The sequence below is a fragment of the Pristiophorus japonicus genome, chromosome 6 (assembly GCF_044704955.1).
Source record: "Pristiophorus japonicus isolate sPriJap1 chromosome 6, sPriJap1.hap1, whole genome shotgun sequence".
In the NCBI taxonomy this organism is placed as follows: Eukaryota; Metazoa; Chordata; class Chondrichthyes; family Pristiophoridae; genus Pristiophorus; species Pristiophorus japonicus.
In genome coordinates, this window is record NC_091982.1 from 172296775 (window position 1) to 172320248 (window position 23474).

The window sequence follows — 23474 nt, forward strand, 5'->3', positions numbered from 1 at the left end:
GCAAGGTCTGCGCTGCCAGTGGCTGTGAAGATGACGGTGGCCTTGACTTTCTTCACGTCAGGATCCTTCCAGGCTTGTGCTGGAGACATCTGTAACATTTCCCAGTTCACCGACCACTGCTGCATAAGAAAGATGACAGAAGCTCTTTATGCCAGGTGAGGAGACTGTATTGTCTTCTCTCTGACCAGAGAGACGCAGGCGGAGTGTGCACTTGGCTTTGCGAGCATAACGGGCTTCCCATGGTGCAGGGCACCATCGACTGCATGCACGTAGCTTTGCAGATGCCATTTCTAAATGCCAAGATGTTCCGCAACCGCAAGGGTTTCCAATCGCTGAATGTGCAGTTGGTGTGCAACCATGCTCAACACATCATGATGGTGAATGCCCAGCAGTCACAATGCTTTTATTCTGCGCCAGTCCACTGTTCCCTCAGACTTCAAGCCACCAAGACAAACCAGAGGCTGGCTACTGGGCGACAAGGGCTATTCCTTGACCACCGAGCTCATGACTCTGCTCCACAACACAACCACACGTGGCCAGCATGTGCACAACGAGAGCTATGCTGCCACAGAATATATCGTAGGGGTGCTGAAGCAACGGTTCCGCTGCCTGGTTCTCTGTGGAGGAGCTCTGTAGTACTCATCGGAGCATGTGTCCTGTCTTGTCATTGTCTGCTGTATCCTCCACAACCTGGCCATCATGAGGACACATGGATATGGCCACCAGGGGAAGAAGAAGAGGATGAGGAGCAAACGGAAGGCAGAAGGCAACCCAGACATCCCCTTGTTGGCCGGAATGACTGGGATCGAATCATCTGCCTGCAGTACCAATGAACACAACCCATAATTCTGCATTCAACATAGTCCCACACCTCACCTTCCCTCTGTTACTGACCATCACACATCCTCTTGGCCAAAATGCTGAAATAAAAACCACCACAAAACAAACATTCCAATCCAATTTTATATAATCTATCCATCCAATATTACATCAAGAAATCAACTAATCACTAGTGACTGTCTTGCTTGCGCTTTGCCTATCCTTGTGCTCCCACGAAGTGTTACTTCAATGGCTGCAGCATGGATGGTGGAAGGCTGCTGAATTACAGTGGGGGAGTTTGCAGGTGGCCTTGCAGGTCAACGTCGAGGATTTCTGGGCCTAGTAGGCCCAGTTTTGAACTGCACCACCTCAGCATGGGCGACTGCAGTCTGGGAGGGCTGGTTGACAGGTAGCAGCAAGGGCACTGGCAGGTTGGCAGAGGTGGGAGGACAAATGCTGTCATCCTGAGTGAAGACAGCAGGTTCGTTCTCCACAGATTCATTGCCACTTCCCCAGGGCACCGCCTCCGCAATCCTAGTAATCTGCTGGAGTACAGACTGCTAGACTGCTTTAACACCCTGCAAGCCCCTTTAAATACTGATAATCCCAGCCATGATGGCAGCAGTCTGTGCGTGTGTGACGGTAGGCTGAGCTTGCCTGACTCCAGTCTGAGTTTCCACTGCAGCACTCAGACATTGGGTGGCTTCTGATTGTGCTGCAATGGAAGCTGCAACTTTGGCCATTTAATGTGGCAGGATAGTTGATTCCACAAGTGCGTAATGGATCTGCCCAGCCCTTCCACACTGGAAAAGATGGACTCCAAGCTCTGCCCAAAGCCCTGTGCAAGGCTCCTTGACATTGCATTCAGGCTTTCTGACAGGCCTGCCAATAAACTAAGCATTTCATTGTGCATACCCATCAGCGTTCTTTTGTAGGCTGCCCACATCGAAGTCTTCATCTGAGTCCTGTGCACCAGAACTCGTGTGGGTCCCCGCCCTCTGAGGAGTTGGCAGCTGTGCTACCCTTACCCCCTGCCTTGGCTGCAGCCCACTTGTGCCCAGTGCTTCACCGCATGCAGATCCCACGTCCAACCTATCCTCTAAATGACGTGAGTGATGGCTTGCAATGTGAAATCGAGTGATGGGCCGCGATTTCCCTGACCTGGGCAGGGTGAAGGCGGGAGATGGCGGCGTTGGATGACGAACACGCTTCTGCGATGATCCTGGCCAAAAATAAGATCTTACCATAATGGGCCTTGTTATGCCCGCCTTGTGAGTTCCAATTAATGGGAGCGGGTCTGGTGATGTCACCGGATGACGCGCTTCTTGATGGTATATTTAAATGGCCCCGTTTGCTGACCATTCGATTTTCTTTCGTGAAGCTTGTGTTAATGAGTGGAGGTTTGTACCGTGACGTCTGAAAGGCAGAGATCTGCGCCTCGTTTTAATGATGAGTCTCTCAGGCATCTTGTTGAGGGATTGAAGGCATGTAGGGAGGTTCTCTTCCCTACGAATGGCAGGAAGAGGCCTCCCCAACAGACAAAATCAGTGTGGCTTAATGTAGCCGAAGAGATAATGGCAAATTCAGTAGTGCCTCACGCCAGTGCAGGAAAAGGTTGAATGATCTTCTAAAATCAGGAAAAGTAAGTATAAACCTACACTTACCTTTTACCGCTGTGCCTGCCATCACATCCCCACCACGGTCCATTGTCAACCATACTCCTGCACAACGTTACTCAGCCAAGATCCCTTAGACCATCATCTATTAGTCTCTCTCTATTTACATTATAAGGTCCCCATCATAATTTCCACCCCTCACACTCAGCACCATTGTTATTCCATGAAAGCAAGCAATGGTACAAAAGGAGGCGACTTGGTATCGCCAAGTCACTCCATCAAAACTCCCTGTGAAGCTGTATTCCATTCCATTAATGATGGTCATTCCATCAGTCTCGTTAAATCTTCTCTTCTTTGCCTCCTTGCAGAAAAAGATTGTCCACAATAAGAGGGAGAGGGAGAGAATGAGAGGAGGCCCTCAGTCGATCTTTCATTTGTCAGCACACGAGATAGCTGGTGTGGTGGAGGTTCCAGAAGTGGGGAAAGGAGAGAGGGGCTCAATAGCAGAACCTGGTGACAGAATTATTATCCATACAGTTGCATATCTTTCGTCAGTCACTCACATGGGGTATTATGTGATCAGAAAATTAATGGTGTATAATAGTATGTGTCTGCACTTGAGATGTCATATAGTTAAATCATGTCTTTACTCTCCAACATGTCCATCAGGGGCCTGACACTCCTTCTCCCCCGCCTTCAGAAGAGATTGTGGGATGAGGGGAAAGTAGCATGTGAGAAGGAGGCTAACAAATGAGGATTCCAGCATCTTGTATTCTTTCAGCCCCACTACTGGCCATGGGCTCAGCCAGGCCAACACCGTCTCCACCCTGGGGGTGAGGTCATGCAGGCAGGCCTGTGCCCTGCCGATTGCTTTTGTCGGTGCCATTTATGCACCATCTTTTTCTGCAAGAGAAACGGAAGTATGTCGGTGAGTGTGGTGTAATGTGTTTGGGCAATGTGGTTGTCATGGTTGAATAGTTGACAGTGTGGACAAACTGTGAGATGTGGTTGTGAGGCTTGTAGCAATGGTAAGTGTGTGGGCGAGGTGAAACTAGGAACAACATGGCATGATCCATCCACAGTCAGTTAATGCAGAGTTAGCATGATGGGATCATTAATGACTAAGAGATAAGAACAGAGATATGTATGTGTAGCCCAAGGCAGCCAAATAGTATAATAATAGAACATTCCCTTTTGAAAAGTTAGAGCTTTTGGGACAGTCAGGAAGTAACATAGCCTGGTGAAGCCAAGAATATCTAGACTGCAAAGGATTTTACCAAAAACATAATGCTCCAAAAATTGCAGTGAGCAGTATAGCTACGGAGTATGCCACCGACCTCTGAAAAGAATACGGACTTACCTTGTGCAAGGCACAAAACATAGACTTGCTGTTTGGCACTGAAGAGTTGTGTGAAGCGTATTAAATCATTGAGCTCAGGAGCGCCGCCTACAGCCTAAGCATTGTTAGAAATTGCCAGTTAAGGCTATCTCTGGTCACTTTAATAATCAGCTTCTTTGTAAACCAATCTGGTGGGAATATTATGTTTAATCAGAGTTTAAGAAGGATTACAACACATTAATTATATAGCATTATACACTTTAGTTCTACGACTGTGATGTGTAGCTGGTACCCAATCCTGATCGGGCAAACAGTTGGCGCGCAAGAGCAGTTCTCTGGCTTATGACCTCTCTTACTCTTAGAGCCTTCTTTGGTAAAGCATGGGTTTGCCAAAGAGCAATCAAACTAGCACAGCTCCCTGTAATATCCCTCAATGTTTTGCGGGGCTTGGCCTGCAGAAAGTTACTTTTGTTACATTCTTAGGGATGGACCTGGATATTGACAACACTTTTTGGCCTATTGAGGTTCTCTTTAAAACTCTATACCCAATCCTGCCTTGAGTTCTTTGTTTACACTTGCTGATGAAGACCCACCCTGAAGGAGAGGTCTTTACAACCATTACGCATCTTTCTTGTTTATAGTTTTGAAGGCCAATCTATCCATCTGGACGCCCCTTATCCTGTTCCCTCATAGCTATAGTCCCTTATCTCATCGTGCCTTGTCCTCCATTGCATTCTCAAACACAACCTTGGGCCATTAAAAGAGAGGCCCTTTGTTAGAACTGTCTTATTCCAGCCGGATGCCATGGAAACTCTTAACTTCCATCTCTAATACATGTCTTTTATACTAATACACTTTTAATGTTGAACAAATTCCAAATTCTACCTTAGTATTATAATTAGTTATTAGTAATAATGGAAGAAACATTAGGTTGGGCCTTCATTGGGCAAATTAAAGATTAAGTCAAAATGTAATGCATTCTCTAATCTAACTCATTAAAAACACTGTCTGAGGCAAGTCTTCCAGGAAAGTGAAACTTCTTTCTCGAATAAAACCTAGCTTATACATTAACCCTTTACTTGCCTTGAGCAGAAACATACAATCAATTTCTAATGGCATAAAGGAAGTCACGCCCACAAAATCTGTCAAAACTAAGCCACACCAACAGAAATGTTTTTTCAGTCCCTTCTTTTCAAATAACATTTTTTTTAATTTTAATTAACTGGTAATTGGACTTATTTCATATATCAGCATTTTGTTAAAATTATGTAATAAAATACCAACAATTTGGCATCTGTTTTCCACTTGAAATTTAAAAAAAATAATTTGAGGTCAACGGAAAGATTCTCGGCCTTTGTTTACTAAAATGAAATAAATTGTTTAGCTGTTCAACCATCCATTGAGGTTAAAACAATTTTTATCACTTGGGAAGTGCATAAATGTTACATTATTTATGTTTCATACTAAGAAACATGTTCCTTTTCTTATTTGCACTAAGGAGCATTGTAGAGTGTTGTAGAGTGTTTTGCTAGTCCAAAGAAATACCTGTGCTGTACTTCAAACATCCCGGCTTTTCAAATTAAGGATGTGTTTGGATTTAATTTATGTAAATCAGGTAAAATTTTTGTTCTTTTAAGGCTAGCATTTAATATAATGTCAAAGGTGCATTATGATGGACTGAGATGCAAAAGCACCAAAAGTTGTTGCCAATGATTCTATTGATTTACTATATACCATACACATAGCACACCAGCTGTGGGGCAGCTTTATATGTATTATATAAAATAATTAAATAGCAAAATGGTTTTATTTCATACATGTGGAGGAAGTATAAATAATCTGTGTTGAATGCCCAGTTCTTCATCGTACAATTGGAGTGCAGAAAACACTGAGAATTTTAAATATTGGTTGTCATATTTTATATTTTTAATGTTTCTCACCAGAGCCCTATATAATTGCAGTAAGATATCTTTACTTATACTCAAATCCACTTTTGATAAAGGCCAACATATCATTTGCTTTCTTAATTGCTTGCTGTACCTGCATGTTAACTTTCAGTGATTTGTGTATAAGGATATCCAACTCTCTCAGAACAACAACATTTCCCAATCTCTCACCATTTAAAAAATACTCTGTTTTCTAGGGGTTTCGTACCAAAGTGGATAACTTCACATTTCTCCACATTATATTCCATTTCCCATGTTTTTGCCCACTCACTTAACCTGTCTATATCCCCTTGAAGTCTTTTTGCATCCTCCTCACAACTTACATTCCCACTAGCTTTGTATCATCAGCAAACTTGGATATATAAGTCATTAATATATATCAAGAAAAGCAGTGGTCCTAGTACTGACCCCTGGGAAACACCATTCCTGGGGAATCCTCCAGTCCGAAAAACCACCATTCACCACTATGCTCTATTTCCTGTCACTTAGCCAATTTCGTATCCATGTCCCTTTTATTCCATGGGCTTCAACTCTGGTGGCAAGTCTATTGTGTGGCACTTCATCAAAAGCCTTTTGGAAATCCATGTACACCACATCAACTGCATTGCCCTCATCAACCCTCTCCGTTACCTCATCAAGAAAACTCAATCAAGTTAGTTAAACATGATTTGCCTTTAACAAATCCATGCTGGCTTTCCTTAATTAATCCATACTTGTCCAAGTGACTCTTAATTTTGTCCCTGATTATCGTTTCTAAAAGCTTCCTCACTACCGAGGTTAAACTGACTGGCCTATAATAGCTGGGATTTATCCTTACACCCTTTTTTGAACAAGGGTATAACATTTACAATTCTCCAGTCCTCTGCCATCACCCTTACATCCAAGGAGGATTAGAAGATTATGGCCACTACCTCCACAATGTCCACCTTTACTTCCCTCAGCATCCTAGGATGCATCCCATCCGGCCCTGATGATTTTTTTTTATCCGTTCTGGGATGTGGGCGTCGCTGGCAAGGCCAGCATTTATTGCCCATCCCTAATTGCCCTTGAGAAGGTGGTGGTGAGCCACCTTCTTGAACTGATGCAGTCCGTGTGGTGAAGGTACTCCCACAGTACTGTTAGAGAGGGAGTTCCAGGATTTTGACCCAGCAACAATGAAGAAACAGCAATATATTTCCAAGTCAGGATGGTGTGTGACTTGGAGGGCACCTTGCAGATGATGGTGCTCCCATGCACTTACTGCCTTTGTCCTTCTAGGTGGTATAGGTCGCGGGTTTGGGTGGTGCTGCTGAAGAAGCCTTGGCAAGTTGCTGCAGTACATCTAATACGTGGTACACACTGCAGCCATGGTTCGCCAGTGGTGGAGGGAGTGAATGTTTAAGGTGGTGGTTGGGCTGCCAATCAAGCGGGCTGCTTTGTCCTAGATGGTGTCGAGCTTCTTGAGTGTTGTTGGAGCTGCACTCATCCAGGCAAGTGGAGAGTATTCCATCACACTCCTGACTTGTGCCTTGTAGATAGTGGAAAGGCTCTGGGGAGTCAGGACGTGAGACACTCGCCGCAGAGTACCCAGTCTCTAACCTGCTCTTGTTGCCACAGTATTTATGTGGCTGGTCTAGTTAAGTTTCTGGTCAATGATGACCCCACCAGGGTGTTGATGATGGGGGATTCAACGATAGTAATGCCGTTTGAATACCAACGGGAGGTGGTTAGACTCTCTCTTGTTAGAGATGGTCATTGCCTGGCAATTGTGTGGCGCGAATGTTATTTGCCACTTATCAGCCCAAGCCTGAATGTCACCCAGGTCTTGCTACATACGGGCATGGACTATTACATTTTCTGAGGAGTTGTGAATGGAATTCAATACTGTGCAATGCTCAACGAACATGCACACTTCTGACCTTATGATGGAGGGAAGATCATTGATGAAGCAGCTGAAGATGGTTGGGTCTAAGACACTGACTGGAGGAACTTCTGCAGCAATGTCCTAGGGCTGGGATGAATGACCTCCAACAACCACAACCATTTTCCTTTGTGCTAGGTATGACACCAGTCATTGGAGAGTTTTCCCTGATTCCCATTGACTTCAATTGTACTAGGGTTCCTTGATGCCACGCATCTACTTTAAGTACGGACAGCCTTTCTGGTAGCTCCGCCTTATTAATTTTTATCCCATTCAGTATCTCAACTATCACCACCTTCACTATGACTTTGGCAGCATCTTCTTTCTTAGTAAAGACAGATGCAAAGTGCTCATTTAGTACCTCAGCCATGCCCACTGCCTCCAAGCGGAGGTCTCCGTTTTGGTCCTTGATCGGCCCCACCCATCCTCTTACTACCCGCTTACTATTTATAAGACTTTTGGATTCCCTTTTATGTTAGCTGCCAATCTAATCTCATACTCTCTGTTTGCCCCTCTTATTTCCTTTTTCACTTCCCCTTTGACTTTCTATATTTAGTCTGGTTCTCCCTTGTATTCACAACCTGACATCTGTTATATGCCTCCTTTTTCTGCTTCATCTTACTCTTTATCTCTTTCATCATCCAGGGAGCTCTGACTTTGATTACCCTACCATTCCCCCTCATAGGAATATACTTTGACTGTACCCAAGCCATCTGCTCTTTAGGCAGCCCATTGGTTGATTACAGTTTTGCCTGCCAATCTTTGATTCCAATTTACCCATGCCAGATCCAATCTTAAACCCACTGAAATTTGCCCCTCTCCAATTAAGTATTTTTACTCTAGATTGCTCCCTATATCTTTTCCATAGTGAGGAAGAAAGGTGTAGACTGCAGGAAGATATCAATGGACTGGTCAGGTGGGCAGAAAAGTGGCAAATCAGGAGAAGTGTGAGGTAATGTGTTTGGGGAGCGCTAACAAGGCATTTGAATACACAATAAATGGGAGGACAGTGAGAAGTGTAGAGGAACAGAGGGACCTTGGAGTGCATGTCCACAGATCCCTGAAGGTAGATATCGTGGTTAAGCAGGCATATGGGATAATTTCCTTTATTAGCCGAGGCATAGAATATAAGAGCAGAGAGGTTATGTTTGAATTGGATAAAACACTAGTTAGGCTACAGCTAGAGTTCTGCACACATTTTAGGAAAGATGTGTTTGCACTAGAAAGGGTGCAGCGGGGGATGTTGCCAGGACTGGTAAATTCTAGTTATGAGGAAAGATTGGATAGGCTGGGGTTGTTTTCCTTGGAACAGGGGAGGCTGAGGGGGGCTTGATTGAGGTGTATAAAATTCTGAGGGGCCTAGATAGAGTGGATAAGAAGGACCAATTTCCCTCAACAGAGAGGTCAATAACTATGGGTCATAGATTAAAGTAATTGGTAGAAGGATTAAAGAGGAATTGAGGAGAACTTTTTTCACTCAGAGTGTGGTGGGGGTCTGGAACTCACTGCCTGAAAGAGTGGGGGAGGCAGAAGTACTTGGGTTACTTAGGGGAGCCATCAGCCAAGTGTAGAGCAGATAGCCCTTATCTCCAAGCAGCTACTGTCAGGTTCAACGTGGTGACTGGAAGATTGCTGGTACACCGGACTGGTGCAGGATAAAGGCATCATGACTGCTGCCAGGATAGCGGGCATTCAGCGTCATGAGGTACTGGGCATGGTCGCACACCGACTACATATTAAGAAAGTGGTTGCAGTTCATTTCAGGATTGACATGCGGCGCCCACAAAGCCATGTGTCTGCACCATGGGGAAGCCTGATATCTTGGCAAAGCCATGTCTGTGCTCCTCCTGCTCCTTCCTGTTTAGAGAGAAGAAAATAAAGTTCCTTCCCCTGGAGTGCAGAGCCTCCGTGACCTCCTGGATACAGCGATGGATGGCGAATTGCAAAATGTTAGCTATGTCTTCTGCTCCAGACTGTAAGGATCCGGTGACGAAAATATTCAGGGCCATGATCACCTTGAGGGCCACTGGCAGCACTGTTGTCACCCTGGTCTGGGGCTGCAGGCCTGGTTCCAAGAGGAAGCAGAGTTCTGGGACCACGTCCTTGGTGAAGCAGAGCCGTCAAACACACTGTTCTTGGCTTAGGTACAGGTAGGTGAAGTGCTCCCTGAAGACCCTCGGTGGGTAAGGCCTCTTTGCTTGTGTTTTCTGCCTCTGCTCCATCTCCCTGTCATGCTGCAGCATGAAGGGGACAGCAAGTAGAGCCCCTATGACTGGGATCAAGTTGTGTAGTCAGAGGCCATCTTTAAGAGCCGCTGCCTTCCCAACGTCCAGTAATTGAATGTGCCTGCTATGGGCCCAAAACCAAAAGTGCCAGGAATATTGACAGGGCCGAGAAGTGGCTGAAGCCGCCAGATTCACCTACTCCCCTCCCCCGACTGCTATTGTGCCACAGATCCGTCCTTTCAGATCCAGGAATTTTGAGGCGCTAATATTTCAGTGTAGAGGAGGAAAGCAGGACATAGGATATCAAATTAAATTAGTGAGAAGTAAATTTAAATAAATGTTAGGAAGAACTAATAATATATGTTTGTAATGTTGGAGATCTTCATATCGCAGTTGTATGCGATAATGGGAAAGCTAAGGTACTCGAGAGTAGGACCAACAGAACTTTTCACATACTTGACTTTCCTTATGTTATTATAACTCGTTGCTGTCGGTTAACACTGCTCCAGAAGTGGAACTGATATCATGAAAGATGCAAAAGGTTAACCTTCCTGTGCATCCCAGTCAGTCAGCTCCTGATACAACGAAACTGCAGATTTACTAATGACAAGCTTTTATTGTTAAAGGATCCCATGGTATACAACTCAATGATTATTGGAAAAATATACTCTTTATTGAAGAAATCCAGATAAGAAGTTGTTAGCCTGTTGACCAAAGCTTCATGCTCATACAAACAATATATCCCCTTCTATGTATTTATATTATATTGATGTTTTACAACTTGGCAGATTGGAAAGATGAATTGCAGTATTTCAGTGACTGCTGAAATGAAGTTGCTTCAGTTAGGGATGTACATGCCAACGTTTCTACTGGGAATAACATTCAATGCGATGGCCTTGTGGGCATTCTGCTGGAAATTCAGGAAATGGACAGAGACCATCATTTACATGGCAAACCTGAGTGTTGCAGACACTCTACTGCTTCTGTCTTTACCCTTCAAGATGTACAGCTACAGGCATCCCTGGAAACTTGGATTAGGCTTCTGCGCATTTCTCGAATGCTTATATTTTGTGAACATGTACGTGAGCATCTACATTATTGTCTGCATAAGCGTGGATCGATACATCGCAATAAAGCACCCGCTTCAGGCAAATCGCTTCAGATCACCAATGAAAGCTGCAATTACATGTGGTGCAACCTGGATTTTTGTGTGTTTGATAAGAATCTTCCTGCAAGTAAAAGTTACCACTGAAAGCAAGAACCATACTATTTGCTTTCTGAAAAAGACTGAGAAACCCACCAGTGTTTGGATTATAGTTGTCATTGAACTGTTGGGATTTCTAATTCCTTCTTTCATTTTGAGCTATTGCTCATTTCATATCATCATGATTTTCTGTAAAAGAACAATGGAATCCCAGAAAAGCACTGCTTTTAGCAGAAGCATAATAATTGTCGCTACAAATCTAATCATCTTTTTTATTTGCTACGTGCCTTTTCACGCAGGAATTTTGCTTCAGTTTTTGACGGAGAGGTTAGGGCAAGATTGTGAAATGCTGAAAAATGTCCGCGCGTTTATTAATGTGTCCATATGTCTGGCTAATATGAATTGCTGCCTGAATGCAATTATTTATTATTTTGCTTCCGTAGAGGTCCGTGATTATTTTAATTATAGTAAAAGGAAGTCTAGCAGTAAAAATGCAAACCTTTGTGTCATATCTGTTCAAAACATCAGAGACAGAATTCAGGTTACTTCTACCTGACTAAAATATTCAGGAGTAGGCCAGTCAGCCCTTCAAGCCTGTTCCGCCATTCAATTAGATCATGGCTGATCCGTATCTTAACTCCATCTACCTACCTTGGTTCCATAACCCTAATAACCTATCATACATTCATCTTCAAATTCTCACTTAAGTGTAATTACTTATTCTAAAAATAAAATTGGAGCTTATTACAATGACAACAAACTTAAATAGTTAATTCCACATGATTATAAAATGCATTGAAACATAATTAAATTTTCATAAGATCATGTGGTGTAATGTTTTAGGATGCGTTTATTTGCACTACCTGATTTGCAGCCGTTTCTGATTGGCTCTCCATTATCACATAACCTATTGCTGATTGGTCCCCTTGGAGGATAAGCCACACCCTGAAGTTTCTCTGGAATGTGCAAATGGAACCGCCCAGCCTAACTTTGCACTTTGTAACATGATCCATTTGGACTTCAGAAGTCGGAAAGGACACATCCCTCCCCCAGCCGAAGTCCCTCCTTACCCCAGCACAAACCTTACCATCCCCCCTCCCCATGCCACCTTCCCCGCCATAGATGGGGCATTGTGTGCAGATTGTTAACAGGTTTATTGGGTATGAAGTGAATAGTGACAGTGTCGTGACTTCTGGATTTCATCCACTCCAATGATGACCCTGAGTTTTCCGAGAAATCAGGTGTGGGTGTAAAGGGGAATTGAAGAACGGGATCTGTCTTCCCTGAGTTCCCTCTCTCCCCCCCCTCCCCCCCCATGTCTCCCTCTTCCCTCCCCCCAGCCCACCCCCCAACAACCTGGGTCTTTCTCGCTCTCTATCCCCCCTCCCCAATAACCAGGCTCTCTCTCTTTTCCCGCCCCCTCCCAACAACCAGGCTCGCTCTCTCTCCCCCCACCCCCGCCCCACCCAACTAGGCTCTCTCCCACCCACAACAACCAGGCTCGCTCTCTCCCCCCACCCCCGCCCCACCCAACTAGGCTCTCTCCCACCCACAACAACCAGGCTCGCTCTCTCCCCCCACCCCCGCCCCACCCAACTAGGCTCTCTCCCACCCACAACAACCAGGCTCGCTCTCTCCCCCCACCCCCGCCCCACCCAACTAGGCTCTCTCCCACCCACAACAACCAGGCTCTCTCTCCCCCGCCCCCCCCCCCATCCCCACAACAACCAGACTTGCTCTTTCCCCATCCCCACCCCCCCCCACTCCCCAACCAGGCTCTCTCTCCCACCACCCCCAACAACGAGGCTCTCTCTCTCCCACTCCCAAACCCCCACCACAACCAACCCAACAACTCTAACTCCCCCCCAACAACCAGACTCTCTCCCCCTCCCCATCCCCCCCCCCCAGCCAACAACTAGGCTCTCTCTCTCCCACACCCAACCCAACAACCAGACTCTCTCTCCCCCAACTAGACTCACTCTTCACCACCCCCCCCACCAGACTCTCTCCCCACCCCCCAACCGGACTCTCTCTCCCACCCCCAACCAGACTGTCCCCCCCCACAACCAGACTCTCTCCCCAACCCCCAACCAGACTCTCTCTCCCACCCCCAACCAGACTGTCCCCCCCCACAACCAGACTCTCTCTCCGCCCCCCCCCCCCGCCCCAATCAGACCCTCTTTCTCTCTCCCTCCCGCCGCTTTCCCCCCGCCGGGGGGCTCAGAGCCGGCGGCTCAGTCGGTCAACGTGGCCAATTGAGGGGCACCACATTAAGTTCTGGTTCGGGTTCCGGGCTGGGTCCAGAGGACCGTTAGTACATTCACAGTGAATGTTTTGTTGTCATTGAGAGCTGTGATCGGGAGTGACCAAAAATGAGACAGACCTGCGAACCCATTCAAACACATGCACATTGTTTTCTTTTTAAAAATGATATATGCCAAAAAAATGACGTTTTGTACATCAAAATGAATAGACAAATGTGGTTGATTTTATCCCAATCCATTTGGTATAAGGAGAGTATCAATAGAACAGCAATTGTGTCATTTTTCAGATACCCATTACCCCTCAAAGTAATATGTGATCTTTCTGAGATTTCAGTGTACTTCCTACAATTCTCATTACCGGTTCAATCACAACGGGAGTGCCTTCTTTCAGTACAGGCACCAATCATTTTCAATCTATAAGCTAGAAATTCCTACAGTGGCCAATTATCATTGCCTTGCGAAAGATATTCCTGACCTTTGAATGTTGAAATCTTCATGTAAGATTGTGCAGAAAGCAGATTAAATGCATTATTATTATGAAAATTCAAGCATACCCACATTGGTTGGGCCATTTTCAATAGTTCACACATTCCTCTGTGAGTAAAAGTCATATATAGCCTGTAAAGTACTGTCCCCTCAGTACAGATTCACACGAGGCATGTAGTGAAGTCAAGGTCACTCTGGACCTGCACCTTTATTTCACAGCTCTGGAATGCTGCACTTGCCTGAGACCTGCTCTTATATACCTGTCTCTTGCAAGTGCACCCCTGGTGGTAAGGTACGCTGGTGGTTACAGGTCATATCTTGTTACAGTCATTTATAGCATGTTAGGATACAGTTATATATAATAATGTAAGATACATGACATAGCCATATTTGTCTACAAGCTTAGGCCACAAACCTTCAAGCTGATTGCATTCTGCTGTTATCAGAAAAAAACGGTGTTAGTTTCTTTAAAAGCATACGGTGAGTTGCCTTGCGTAAAAGTGAGTTTCCTTGCCGTTTTTAGCATATTTTGGGTGCATAATGTTTGTGGCAGGAAAACTGGGCAGAACTCGTTTCCGCTAATTTTCTGATTCCCACCCCAGCCTCCGAATTCCCTCAGCATGTGTGGCCCTTCCTGCGATCAATCCACCCGTTCAGTCCCAACATCCCCTCATTTATATATATTACAATGAGAGCCACTCAAGCTGCAGCTTTCCTTTTACTCGCAATGTACTGAAGGAAGGTAACTTAGACTGAGACTGCGTTATTGCCAGGATCAGGAGGGAAGGAGTTTCTGAGCCTGAAAAGTTGGAGAGTTTCATTCGCAATTTCTGCAACTGTGTTTTGCAGCAATTCTTTTTACAATTCTGTCTGTAAGAGACCTGCATTTTATATTATGAATTTGCCAATAAATACAAATGTAAACCAGGCTACACAAGAAAGAAATGAACATACTCGAGAAAATTGTTTGTACAGAATTTTACTTAATTACTCCATTATATTATTTTCATTCCTCTAAAATGTACTAAAATATAAATGTATTTATTTTTTGTCTTATAACACTCCTGTGAAGCGCCTTGGGACGTTTTACTACGTTAAAGGTGCGATATAAATACACGTTGTTATTGATCTGGATTCTGTAATTATTGTTGTGCTCACATTTTTCCTGCAATTAATGTTCCCATTGTACCTCCTACAAAAAGAAAGAGAGAATATTTTAATTTTGTCTGAAAGATATTCTGGTTGCACATAATAAAATCATCAAGAACAGAATTGGCCATTTTGCTACCTTATGTTACACATGGCTGGGATGGTTTTAAAATTTAGATTCTTCACCATCTTTTCTTGCCTCTTGTAATCTGTACAAAGTTATTTCCTTAAAAACTTTTCTTTCAGCCGGGAGGAGGAAGCACATCTGGTGCCAATGCTATTCAATAGGTAAAGCAGAAAAGATGGTCCTCTACAAAATTGTGCACATTCAGCCCACTGTATGCACTCATTCCAATGGTTACATATAACTTCTTTTGGCTGCTCCATAATTTAAAACCTGTTTCGCTACTCAAAGGGACTGTTGGAAAAATGGGAAGTGCAGCTCAAAATGGTGTTTAATAGCCTTTTAACAAGGTATTAATCACTTCAATTGCCTCCCCACCGCTGCGTGTCAGATCTGTTCAGCACTGACAGTCACGACACCTGGTAAAGTAACGTGGAGAAAGGTTGATAGCGGGGTCCCGACCCACTGTCAATCATTTCGAATTTCACAGCTGGCCCATCTCCGATCCCGTCCTCTCAGCACCGGTAAAATTCCAGCCCTTGTGTCTATTCGTGGGACTGGTAAAATCCACCATCCTATCTCTGTAACCACCTCCAGCCCTACAACTCTCCAAGAACTGTGTTCCTCCAATGCTGGCCTCCTGTGCAACCCCATTCCCTTTGCGCCATTGGGTGGCCATGCCTTCAGCCACCTGGGTCCTAACTGTCTTGAAACTATCATTAAGGAAGAAATAGCGGGACATCTAGATAGGAATAGTGCAATCAAGCTGACGCAGCATGGATTCATGAAAGGGAAATCATGTTTAACTAATTTACTGGAATTCTTTGAGGATATAACGAGCATGATGGATAGAGGTGTACCGATGGATGTGGTGTATTTAGATTTCCAAAAGGCATTCGATAAGGTGCCACACAAAAGGTTACTGCAGAAGATAAAGGTACACGGAATCAGAGGAAATATATTAGCATGGATAGAGAATTGGCTGGCGAACAGAAAGCAGAGAGTTGGGATAAATGGGTCCTTTTCCGGTTGGAAATCAGTGGTTAGTGGTGTGCCACAGGGATCAGTGCTGGGACCACAACTGTTTACAATATACATAGATGATCTAGAAGAGGGGACAGAGTGTAGTGTAACAAAATTTGCAGATGACTCTAAGATTAGTGGGAAAGCGGGTTGTGTAGAGGACTCAGAGAGGCTGCAAGGAGATTTGGATAGGTTAAGCGAATGGGCTAAGGTTTGGCAGATGGAATACAATGTCAGAAAGTGTGAGATCATCCACCTTGGGAAAAAAAACAGTAAAATGGAATATTATTTGAATGGGGAGAAATTACAACATGCTGCGGTGCAGAGGGACCTGGGGGTCCTTGTGCATGAATCTCAAAAGGTTAGTTTGCAGGTGCAGCAGGTAATCAGGAAGGCGAATGGAATGTTGGCCTTCATTGCGAGAGGGATGGAGTACAAAAGTAGGGAGGTCTTGCTGCAACTGTATAGGGTATTGGTGAGGCCGCATCTGGAGTACTGCGTGCAGTTTTGGTCACCTTACTTAAGGAAGGATATACTAGCTTTGGAAGGGGTACAGAGACGATTCACTAGGCTGATTCCAGAAATGAGGGGGTTACCTTATGATGATAGATTGAGTAGACTGGGTCTTTACTCGTTGGAGTTCAGAAGGATGAGGGGTGATCTTATAGAAACATTTAAAATCATGAAAGGGATAGACAAGATAGAGGCAGAGAGGTTGTTTCCATTGGTAGGGGAGACTAGAACTAGGGGGCACAGCCTCAAAATACGGAGGAGCCAATTTAAAACAGAGTTGAGAAAGAATTTCTTCTCCCAGAGGGTTGTGAATCTGTGGAATTCTCTGCCCAAGGAAGCAGTTGAGGCTAGCTCATTGAATGTTTTCAAATCAAAGATAGATAGATTTTTAACCAATAAGGGAATTAAGGGTTACGGGGAGAGGGCGGGTAAGTGGAGCTGAGTCCACGACCAGATCAGCCATGATCTTATTGAATGGCGGAGCAGGCTCGAGGGGCTAGATGGCCTACTCCTGTTCCTAATTCTTATGTTCTTATGTTCTTATAACCTTGGGAATTCATTCTATTAACATCTCTCTCCTTTAAGAACCTCCTTAAAACTTAACTCTTTGGCCAAGCTTTTAGCCACCCCTTCCAATATCTTCTTCTTTGGGTCAATGTCAATTTTCATCTATCGCGCTGCTGTGAAGTGTCTTTGGATGTTTTCTTACATTAAAGGCGCTATATAAATGCAAGTTCTTGTTGTTATTCACAGATTCGGGGTCCGTTGGATCACTGGAGAAGCTCTCTTCAAGGCCTTGCTCATGTTCCGATCTTTGTATGCATATGCGTGACCAAAGACTATGACCACCGTGGTGTCTACTGTTCATTAGAAGCTAGTAATGACTGCTGGTACCAAAGGACGTTGATAGTTATTGGTCCAAGTTGTTAGACGCAGATCGTATAGAAGCATTTTTAGTTTTGGGTCAACTGGACATTTTAATCCTAGGGTCATTTATACAAAAGCAAAATACTGCGGATCCTGGAATCTGAAATAAAAACAGAAAATACTGGAAATCTCAGTGGGTCAGGCAGCATCTGTGGAGAGAAACAGAGTTAACGTTTCGGGTCTGTGACCCTTTGTCAGAACTAGCAAAAGTTTGAAATGTGACAGATTCTTCAGGAAGCGCAAGGGGCACTGAAAGGGGGAGGGTGGAAAGAACAAAGGGAAGGTCTGTGATGGGGTGGAAGGCAGAAGAGATTAGAGAGACAAAAGGAGTGTTAGGAAACAAAAGATGAGTCTAGAGGGGGTGTGAATGGCAGAATAATTACCAGCCGCCATGGGAAACAGTGAGAACGATAAAAAGGGGGGGAGGGTTTTTTTTTTAAAAAAGAGGAGGAAAGGGAACAAAATACAGGCATAGGTTATTGTTGAGTGCAGAAGACTGTAAAGTGCCTAAATGAAAGATGAGGTGCTGTTCCTCGAGCTTGCGTTGAGCTACAGTTCTGGTGACTCTGGGCTTCCCCAACACAGACTGAACAGAAAATAGAGGATGCCTAAAGGTAATTGAGCCAAAAAAAATCTACAGAACATCAATGTAACATTATTCTACAGATGATATTTCAATGGTCAGAACAAGATTGCACTGCAGTGTTTCATCCTACACTCGATTATTTATGTCTACGCTTATTCAGTAGATTGTTTTACTTTTATGACCAGTTTTAAATGGGATTGTAAAGCTTACAATACATTTGTGCCCAGTACTTACAGAACTTTTTCCTATAATTGCACCATTTTGGCCTGTGTTAGCTTGCCTCATTTGATAGCACTCTTTTCTCTCGTTCTGAGCCCCATGCTGGAGATTTGAGCTCATTATCTGATTGAGACTCAAGTGAAGCATTGAGAGAGTGCTGCATTATTACAAAATATTTACTGTACGGAAACAGACCATTCGGCTGAACAGGTCCATGCCGGTGTTTATGCTCCATACAAGCTTCCTGCCACCCTTCTTCATCTAACCCCATTAATGTATCCTTCACTTCCTTTCTCTCTCATGTGCGTATCTAGCTTCCCCTTAAATGCATCTATGTTTTCACCTGAACTGTATCTTGTGGCAGCGAGTTCCACATTCTAGCCACTCTCTGGGTAAAGGAATTTCTCCTGAATTCCCGATTGGATTTGTTAGTGAATATCTTATATTTAAGACCTCTTGTTCTGGTCCCACCCGTAAGTGGAAAGATTTTCTCTACGTCTACCCTATCAAACTCTTTCATAACCTTAAAGACCTCTATCAGGTCACCTCTCAGTCTCTCTTTTCTATAGAATCTTTTCTCTTAGGTATAACCTATCAGTTCTGGTATCACTCATGTAAATCTTTTTTGTACCTTTTCCAGTGCTTCTATGTCCTTTTTATAATATGGAGACCAGAACCATTCACAGTACTCCAAGTGTGGTCTAACCAAGGTTCTATACAAGTTTAACATAATTGCTTTTCAAGTTATCCCTCTAGAAATGAACCCCAGTGCCTTGTTTGCTATTTTTATGGCCTTATCAACCTGTGTTGCTACTTTTAGAGATTTGTGTATTTGTATCCCCAGATCCCTCTGTTCCTCTACCCCTTTTAGACATTTATTTTCCAAGGAGAATGTGGCTTCTTTGTTCAACCTACCAAAATGTACTACCTCACATTCATCTATATTGAAGTTCATTTGGCAATTACATATCCATTCTGCACGTTTAGTCCTGTATTTTATCACAGTCCTCCTCTGTATTAACTATACCTCAATTTGTTGGAAGAGTATCATCATTCAGATGAGAAATTAAACTGTGGTCACACCCATCTGATCAGTGATGTTGAAGATCCCATGGCGAGTTAAGTAAAAGAAGGAGTACTCTAGGAAATCTAGGCACCAGTACTCCATTACCACCAAAACCAGATTAGCTGGTTATTTATTTTATTGTTGTTTATGGGATTTTATTGTACGCATATAGCTGTCGTGTTTGCCTACACACAATCCACTGTGCTTCAAAGTAGTTCATTGTATGTGAAGCACTTTGAGACATTTCTGTGAAAGTAATAAGGCTTTATGCAATTTACACATGTTTGTGGCCAATTCTTTGAGTATTGCCCTATGTCTTAAATCTCTTGTATAGTCATGACTAATGTGACATGCATAGACCCAGTAATAACAATGAAGTTTTGGCTTATCGTTATTCATATATTTTTTCAATTGAGGTTGCTTCCAAAAAAGTGCAAGGAATGGTCATTAAAAACGTCTCTTGACTATTTCATATTTTAAATGTAAATTTCCCAAACTCACAAATATTTTAAAACTAAAAAGGGAAAAAAACTGTAAATGCTGGAAAATAAATATAAACAGAAAAGCTGGACATTTTAATAACATTGAGTACTTTGAATGCCTCATCTTTATTCATCAAAGATAATTCATTCCTAATTTATAATTCCTCCCCCTCCTTCACATACTTTCTGTTTTCTATTACTATTTCAGAACTTGGTTTCTACCTTGTAACATTGCTCCATTTCTTAGGAATGGTCATGATGATATAATGTGTCATTATCTAATTGTTCTCCTGTGCTATTCTCATGGAAAAAAATGAGAACAAAATTATCTATTGCTTCCTGTGACTATCTGTCTTGTTCCTACTCTAATTCTATGTCCACCTGTGAGGGCCTCAGTTTAATGGGCTCAATTTTCCCCAAAGCTTTTTTTGGTCGTACTTGAAGAGTTACGCTCTTTTTTTGGGGCCCAAGTACGCCAAAAAAAATGCTCTAAGTTTCCCCGTTGGATTTTTTTCATTTTGGTGCAGCCTAACCTGTCCTTCAGTTTTGGGGGTGGAGCCTTGATCTGCGCCAAAAAGATCGGATTGCGACGGTAACCAGGGACACAATGCGAGCTGAGGCTGCAAAATGAAACATACACCCAGCTGCCGAAACATTAAAACACAATGCACCAATTTAAAAACACATTAAAATGCAATGCATCAAATTAAAAACTCATTAAAATATATTGCAGCAATTTATCTCCAATTATTAAAGCTGGTCCCGCTCCCCCGCCCCAAGCCCAGGCCGAAGGGCTTGCCGATCTGCTTGCCTAACCCGCCCCGAGCACCTTGCCGGTGCCGGTGCCGGTCCAGCTCCAGCTCCAGCTCCCCCACCCCCCAGCCCCGAGTGCCTTGCTGGTCTGTTCCCCCATCCCTAGCCCTGGCCGAAGGGCTTGCCGGTCCGTTTCCCCGCCTGACCCTGGTCCCGAGTGCCTTCCTTGTCCGCTCCCCCACCTCTAGCCCTGGCCAAAGGGCTTGCTGGTCCGTTCCCCTGCCTGACCCTAGCCCCAAGTGCCTTCCCTGTCCGCTCTCCCGCACCTAGCCCAGGCCGAGTGCCTTCCCTGTCTGCTCTCCCGCCCCTAGCCCAGGCCGAGTGGCCTCCCAGTCCTCTCCTCCGCCCCTATCCCAGGCCGAGTGGCCTCCCGGTCCGCTCCTCCACCTCTATCCCAGGCCGAGTGGCCTCCCGGTCCACTCCCCCGCCCCGGCCCAGACCAAGTGGCCTCCTGTTCCGCTCCCCTGCCCCTATCCCAGGCCAAATGGCCTCTTCCCTCCTGGACCCCGCACCTAACTACACCCAAAAGGCTTCCCCCCACCCCCTCTCCCTCTCCCTACCCCCTCTCTCTCTCCCCCCACCCCCACCTCTTTCTCCCCCTCTCTCTCTTACCTCTCCTGCTGCTGGTGTTCGGTCATCTGCTGCACTTACCTGCACCGACTTCCTTACCTGCACCGATTTCTTTAACTCTCCAGATGGTTTTTCTGCAGAGGCCACATACGCTGGCCTAAGCAGAACTGGAGTAACTCTCAGCTGGCCAAACTTGCCTAAATAGCCAGAATTGGTGCGGGTGGCAGGTTATGCCCCCTTTGGCTGAAAATAAAACTTAGCTAAAAAAAATCGTAACTAACCAAGTTGTGCTGGTGCAAATTGATTGGGGAAACTTTTTTTTAAAAATTTAGGCCAAAAAAAGCAGCCTGCTCCAAAAAACAGCACAAATCACTGGGAAAGATTGAGCCCAATGTCTCATCCAAAGGACAGCTCTTTCAGCACTGATTATTATTGCTCAAGTCTTCCGAATGGAGCTTGAACCTAAGACCTTCAGACACAAGACCAAATACGCTCTAACTGAGCCCAAGGCTGACATTTGCATTCTGATGAAGGATACGCATCTGAAATACCATATCCTCTCCTTTCTCTTTACAGGTACAGACTGACTTGTATATTTCCAGCATTTTCTATTTTTAAATCAAATCATATATTGTGTAAGTTTAGTTATTGTGTTTTTTTTAGAATGTAGCTGTGTTATTTTATCTCTATGTATTAATTTGACTGTAAAACAATATCCAATCAAACGAGCTTTCACCTGCATACATTAGCCTGATGATATTTTATTTCCCACTTTTGAAGGTGATGGTGGAACATGGTGAGCATCTCATGTCTTCTCCAGTGGATGGTTTGTGGCAATTTTTAAACCTCGGACTTTCTATTCTGTACACAGCTGTGAATACAGCTGCAAGTTTTGTTTCAGAATAGTCTCAGTCTGCTTATAGCAACTGCCCTCTAGCCGTGAACATGAAAGCAACTGATGAGAAATATCACAAACTGTAACAGGCATTCCATCAGTACTGAACTACAGTGTCACTCTAGGTTGTGCATTAAAGCCCTAATGTAAGGTTCTAATGCCTCAGAGACAAGAGTGCTACAAACTGGGCTAAGCTGATGCAATGAAAACCATCAGTGACTGCTTTGCACATCACTGCAGTGAAAAACGGCATCACAATAAAATATAATCTGCCTTACAAGTGTGAGAAATTGCAAGGATTATCTGTTAATTTTTCAGTTTTCAAATCATAGAACAGAGACCATTCAGCCCGTCATGCCTGTGCCAGCTCTTAGTCCCACTAATTATTTTTCCACTTGTGGTGGACCCCAAAACTAGAGGACATAAATATAAAATAATAACTAATAAATCCAATAGTGAATTCAGGAGTGGTAAGAATGTATCACTGATACAACAAGGAGTAGTTGAGGCAAATTTGAGGGTAAGACAGATAAGCACTTGAGAGAGAAAGGAATAGAAGAGTATGCTTAAAAGGGCAGATGAAGATGGGTGGGAGGAGGCTCGTGTGCAGTATAAAAGCTGGGCCGAATTGCCTGTTTCTGTGCTGTAGACTCGATGTAACTTAATGTAACTTGATGTAACACTCCCCTGCTCTTCTTCATGGCCCTGAAAATATCATTGCCTCAATAATACAGGCCAATCTCCTTCTATCCTGCCTTCTCAGTGCCTCAGAAACCCTCCTCCTACTCACTACTTTCCTCCGAAATTCGTCCGATTCACTTGAATATCCGTTATTCATCCCCCTGCTGACTCCCACATCGATAAAGTCTCCCAGCCACTCTAAATCTCCGAGATCCTTTATCCTTTAGGTCCCTCTCCACCTCTCCAATCTTCCGTCACATAAGCACAGCATTTATAAAATGAGAAATATTACACTTGAAAGAATTGCATTTATGAGCACAAGAACTGTTCCATTTTACAAAGCAAACTTTATCGAAAATTACTTGCAGAACTTGTTCTGTTTAAGCCTCAGATAAGAGATACAAATTTGTCGGTTCTTGTGGGTTTGGAATAGTGAAGTTCCATGTGGTCACACGCATTGAGTCAATGGAAATAGCTGGTAATATTGCCACTGCACTTTGATCGACAGGATTGATTAGAATCAATTCTGCTCTTCTTGTGATCTGTGCAGCTTAAAATTACTTTGTGATGTTATCATTTTGCACTAAAAAGTTCCCAACCAGGATATGAGAAGAAGTTTTTCATTGG

At 44.1% G+C, this 23474-nt stretch overlaps 1 protein-coding gene across 1 annotated transcript; it reads left to right on the forward strand.

The window, feature by feature from the left end:
* Positions 1 to 10642: 10642 nt before the first annotated feature.
* LOC139266222 (G-protein coupled receptor 55-like) lies at positions 10643 to 11605 on the forward strand. The gene has a single exon (XM_070884052.1). The coding sequence runs from the start codon at positions 10643 to 10645 to the stop codon at positions 11603 to 11605; it is 963 nt and encodes a 320-aa protein (XP_070740153.1).
* Positions 11606 to 23474: the final 11869 nt, after the last annotated feature.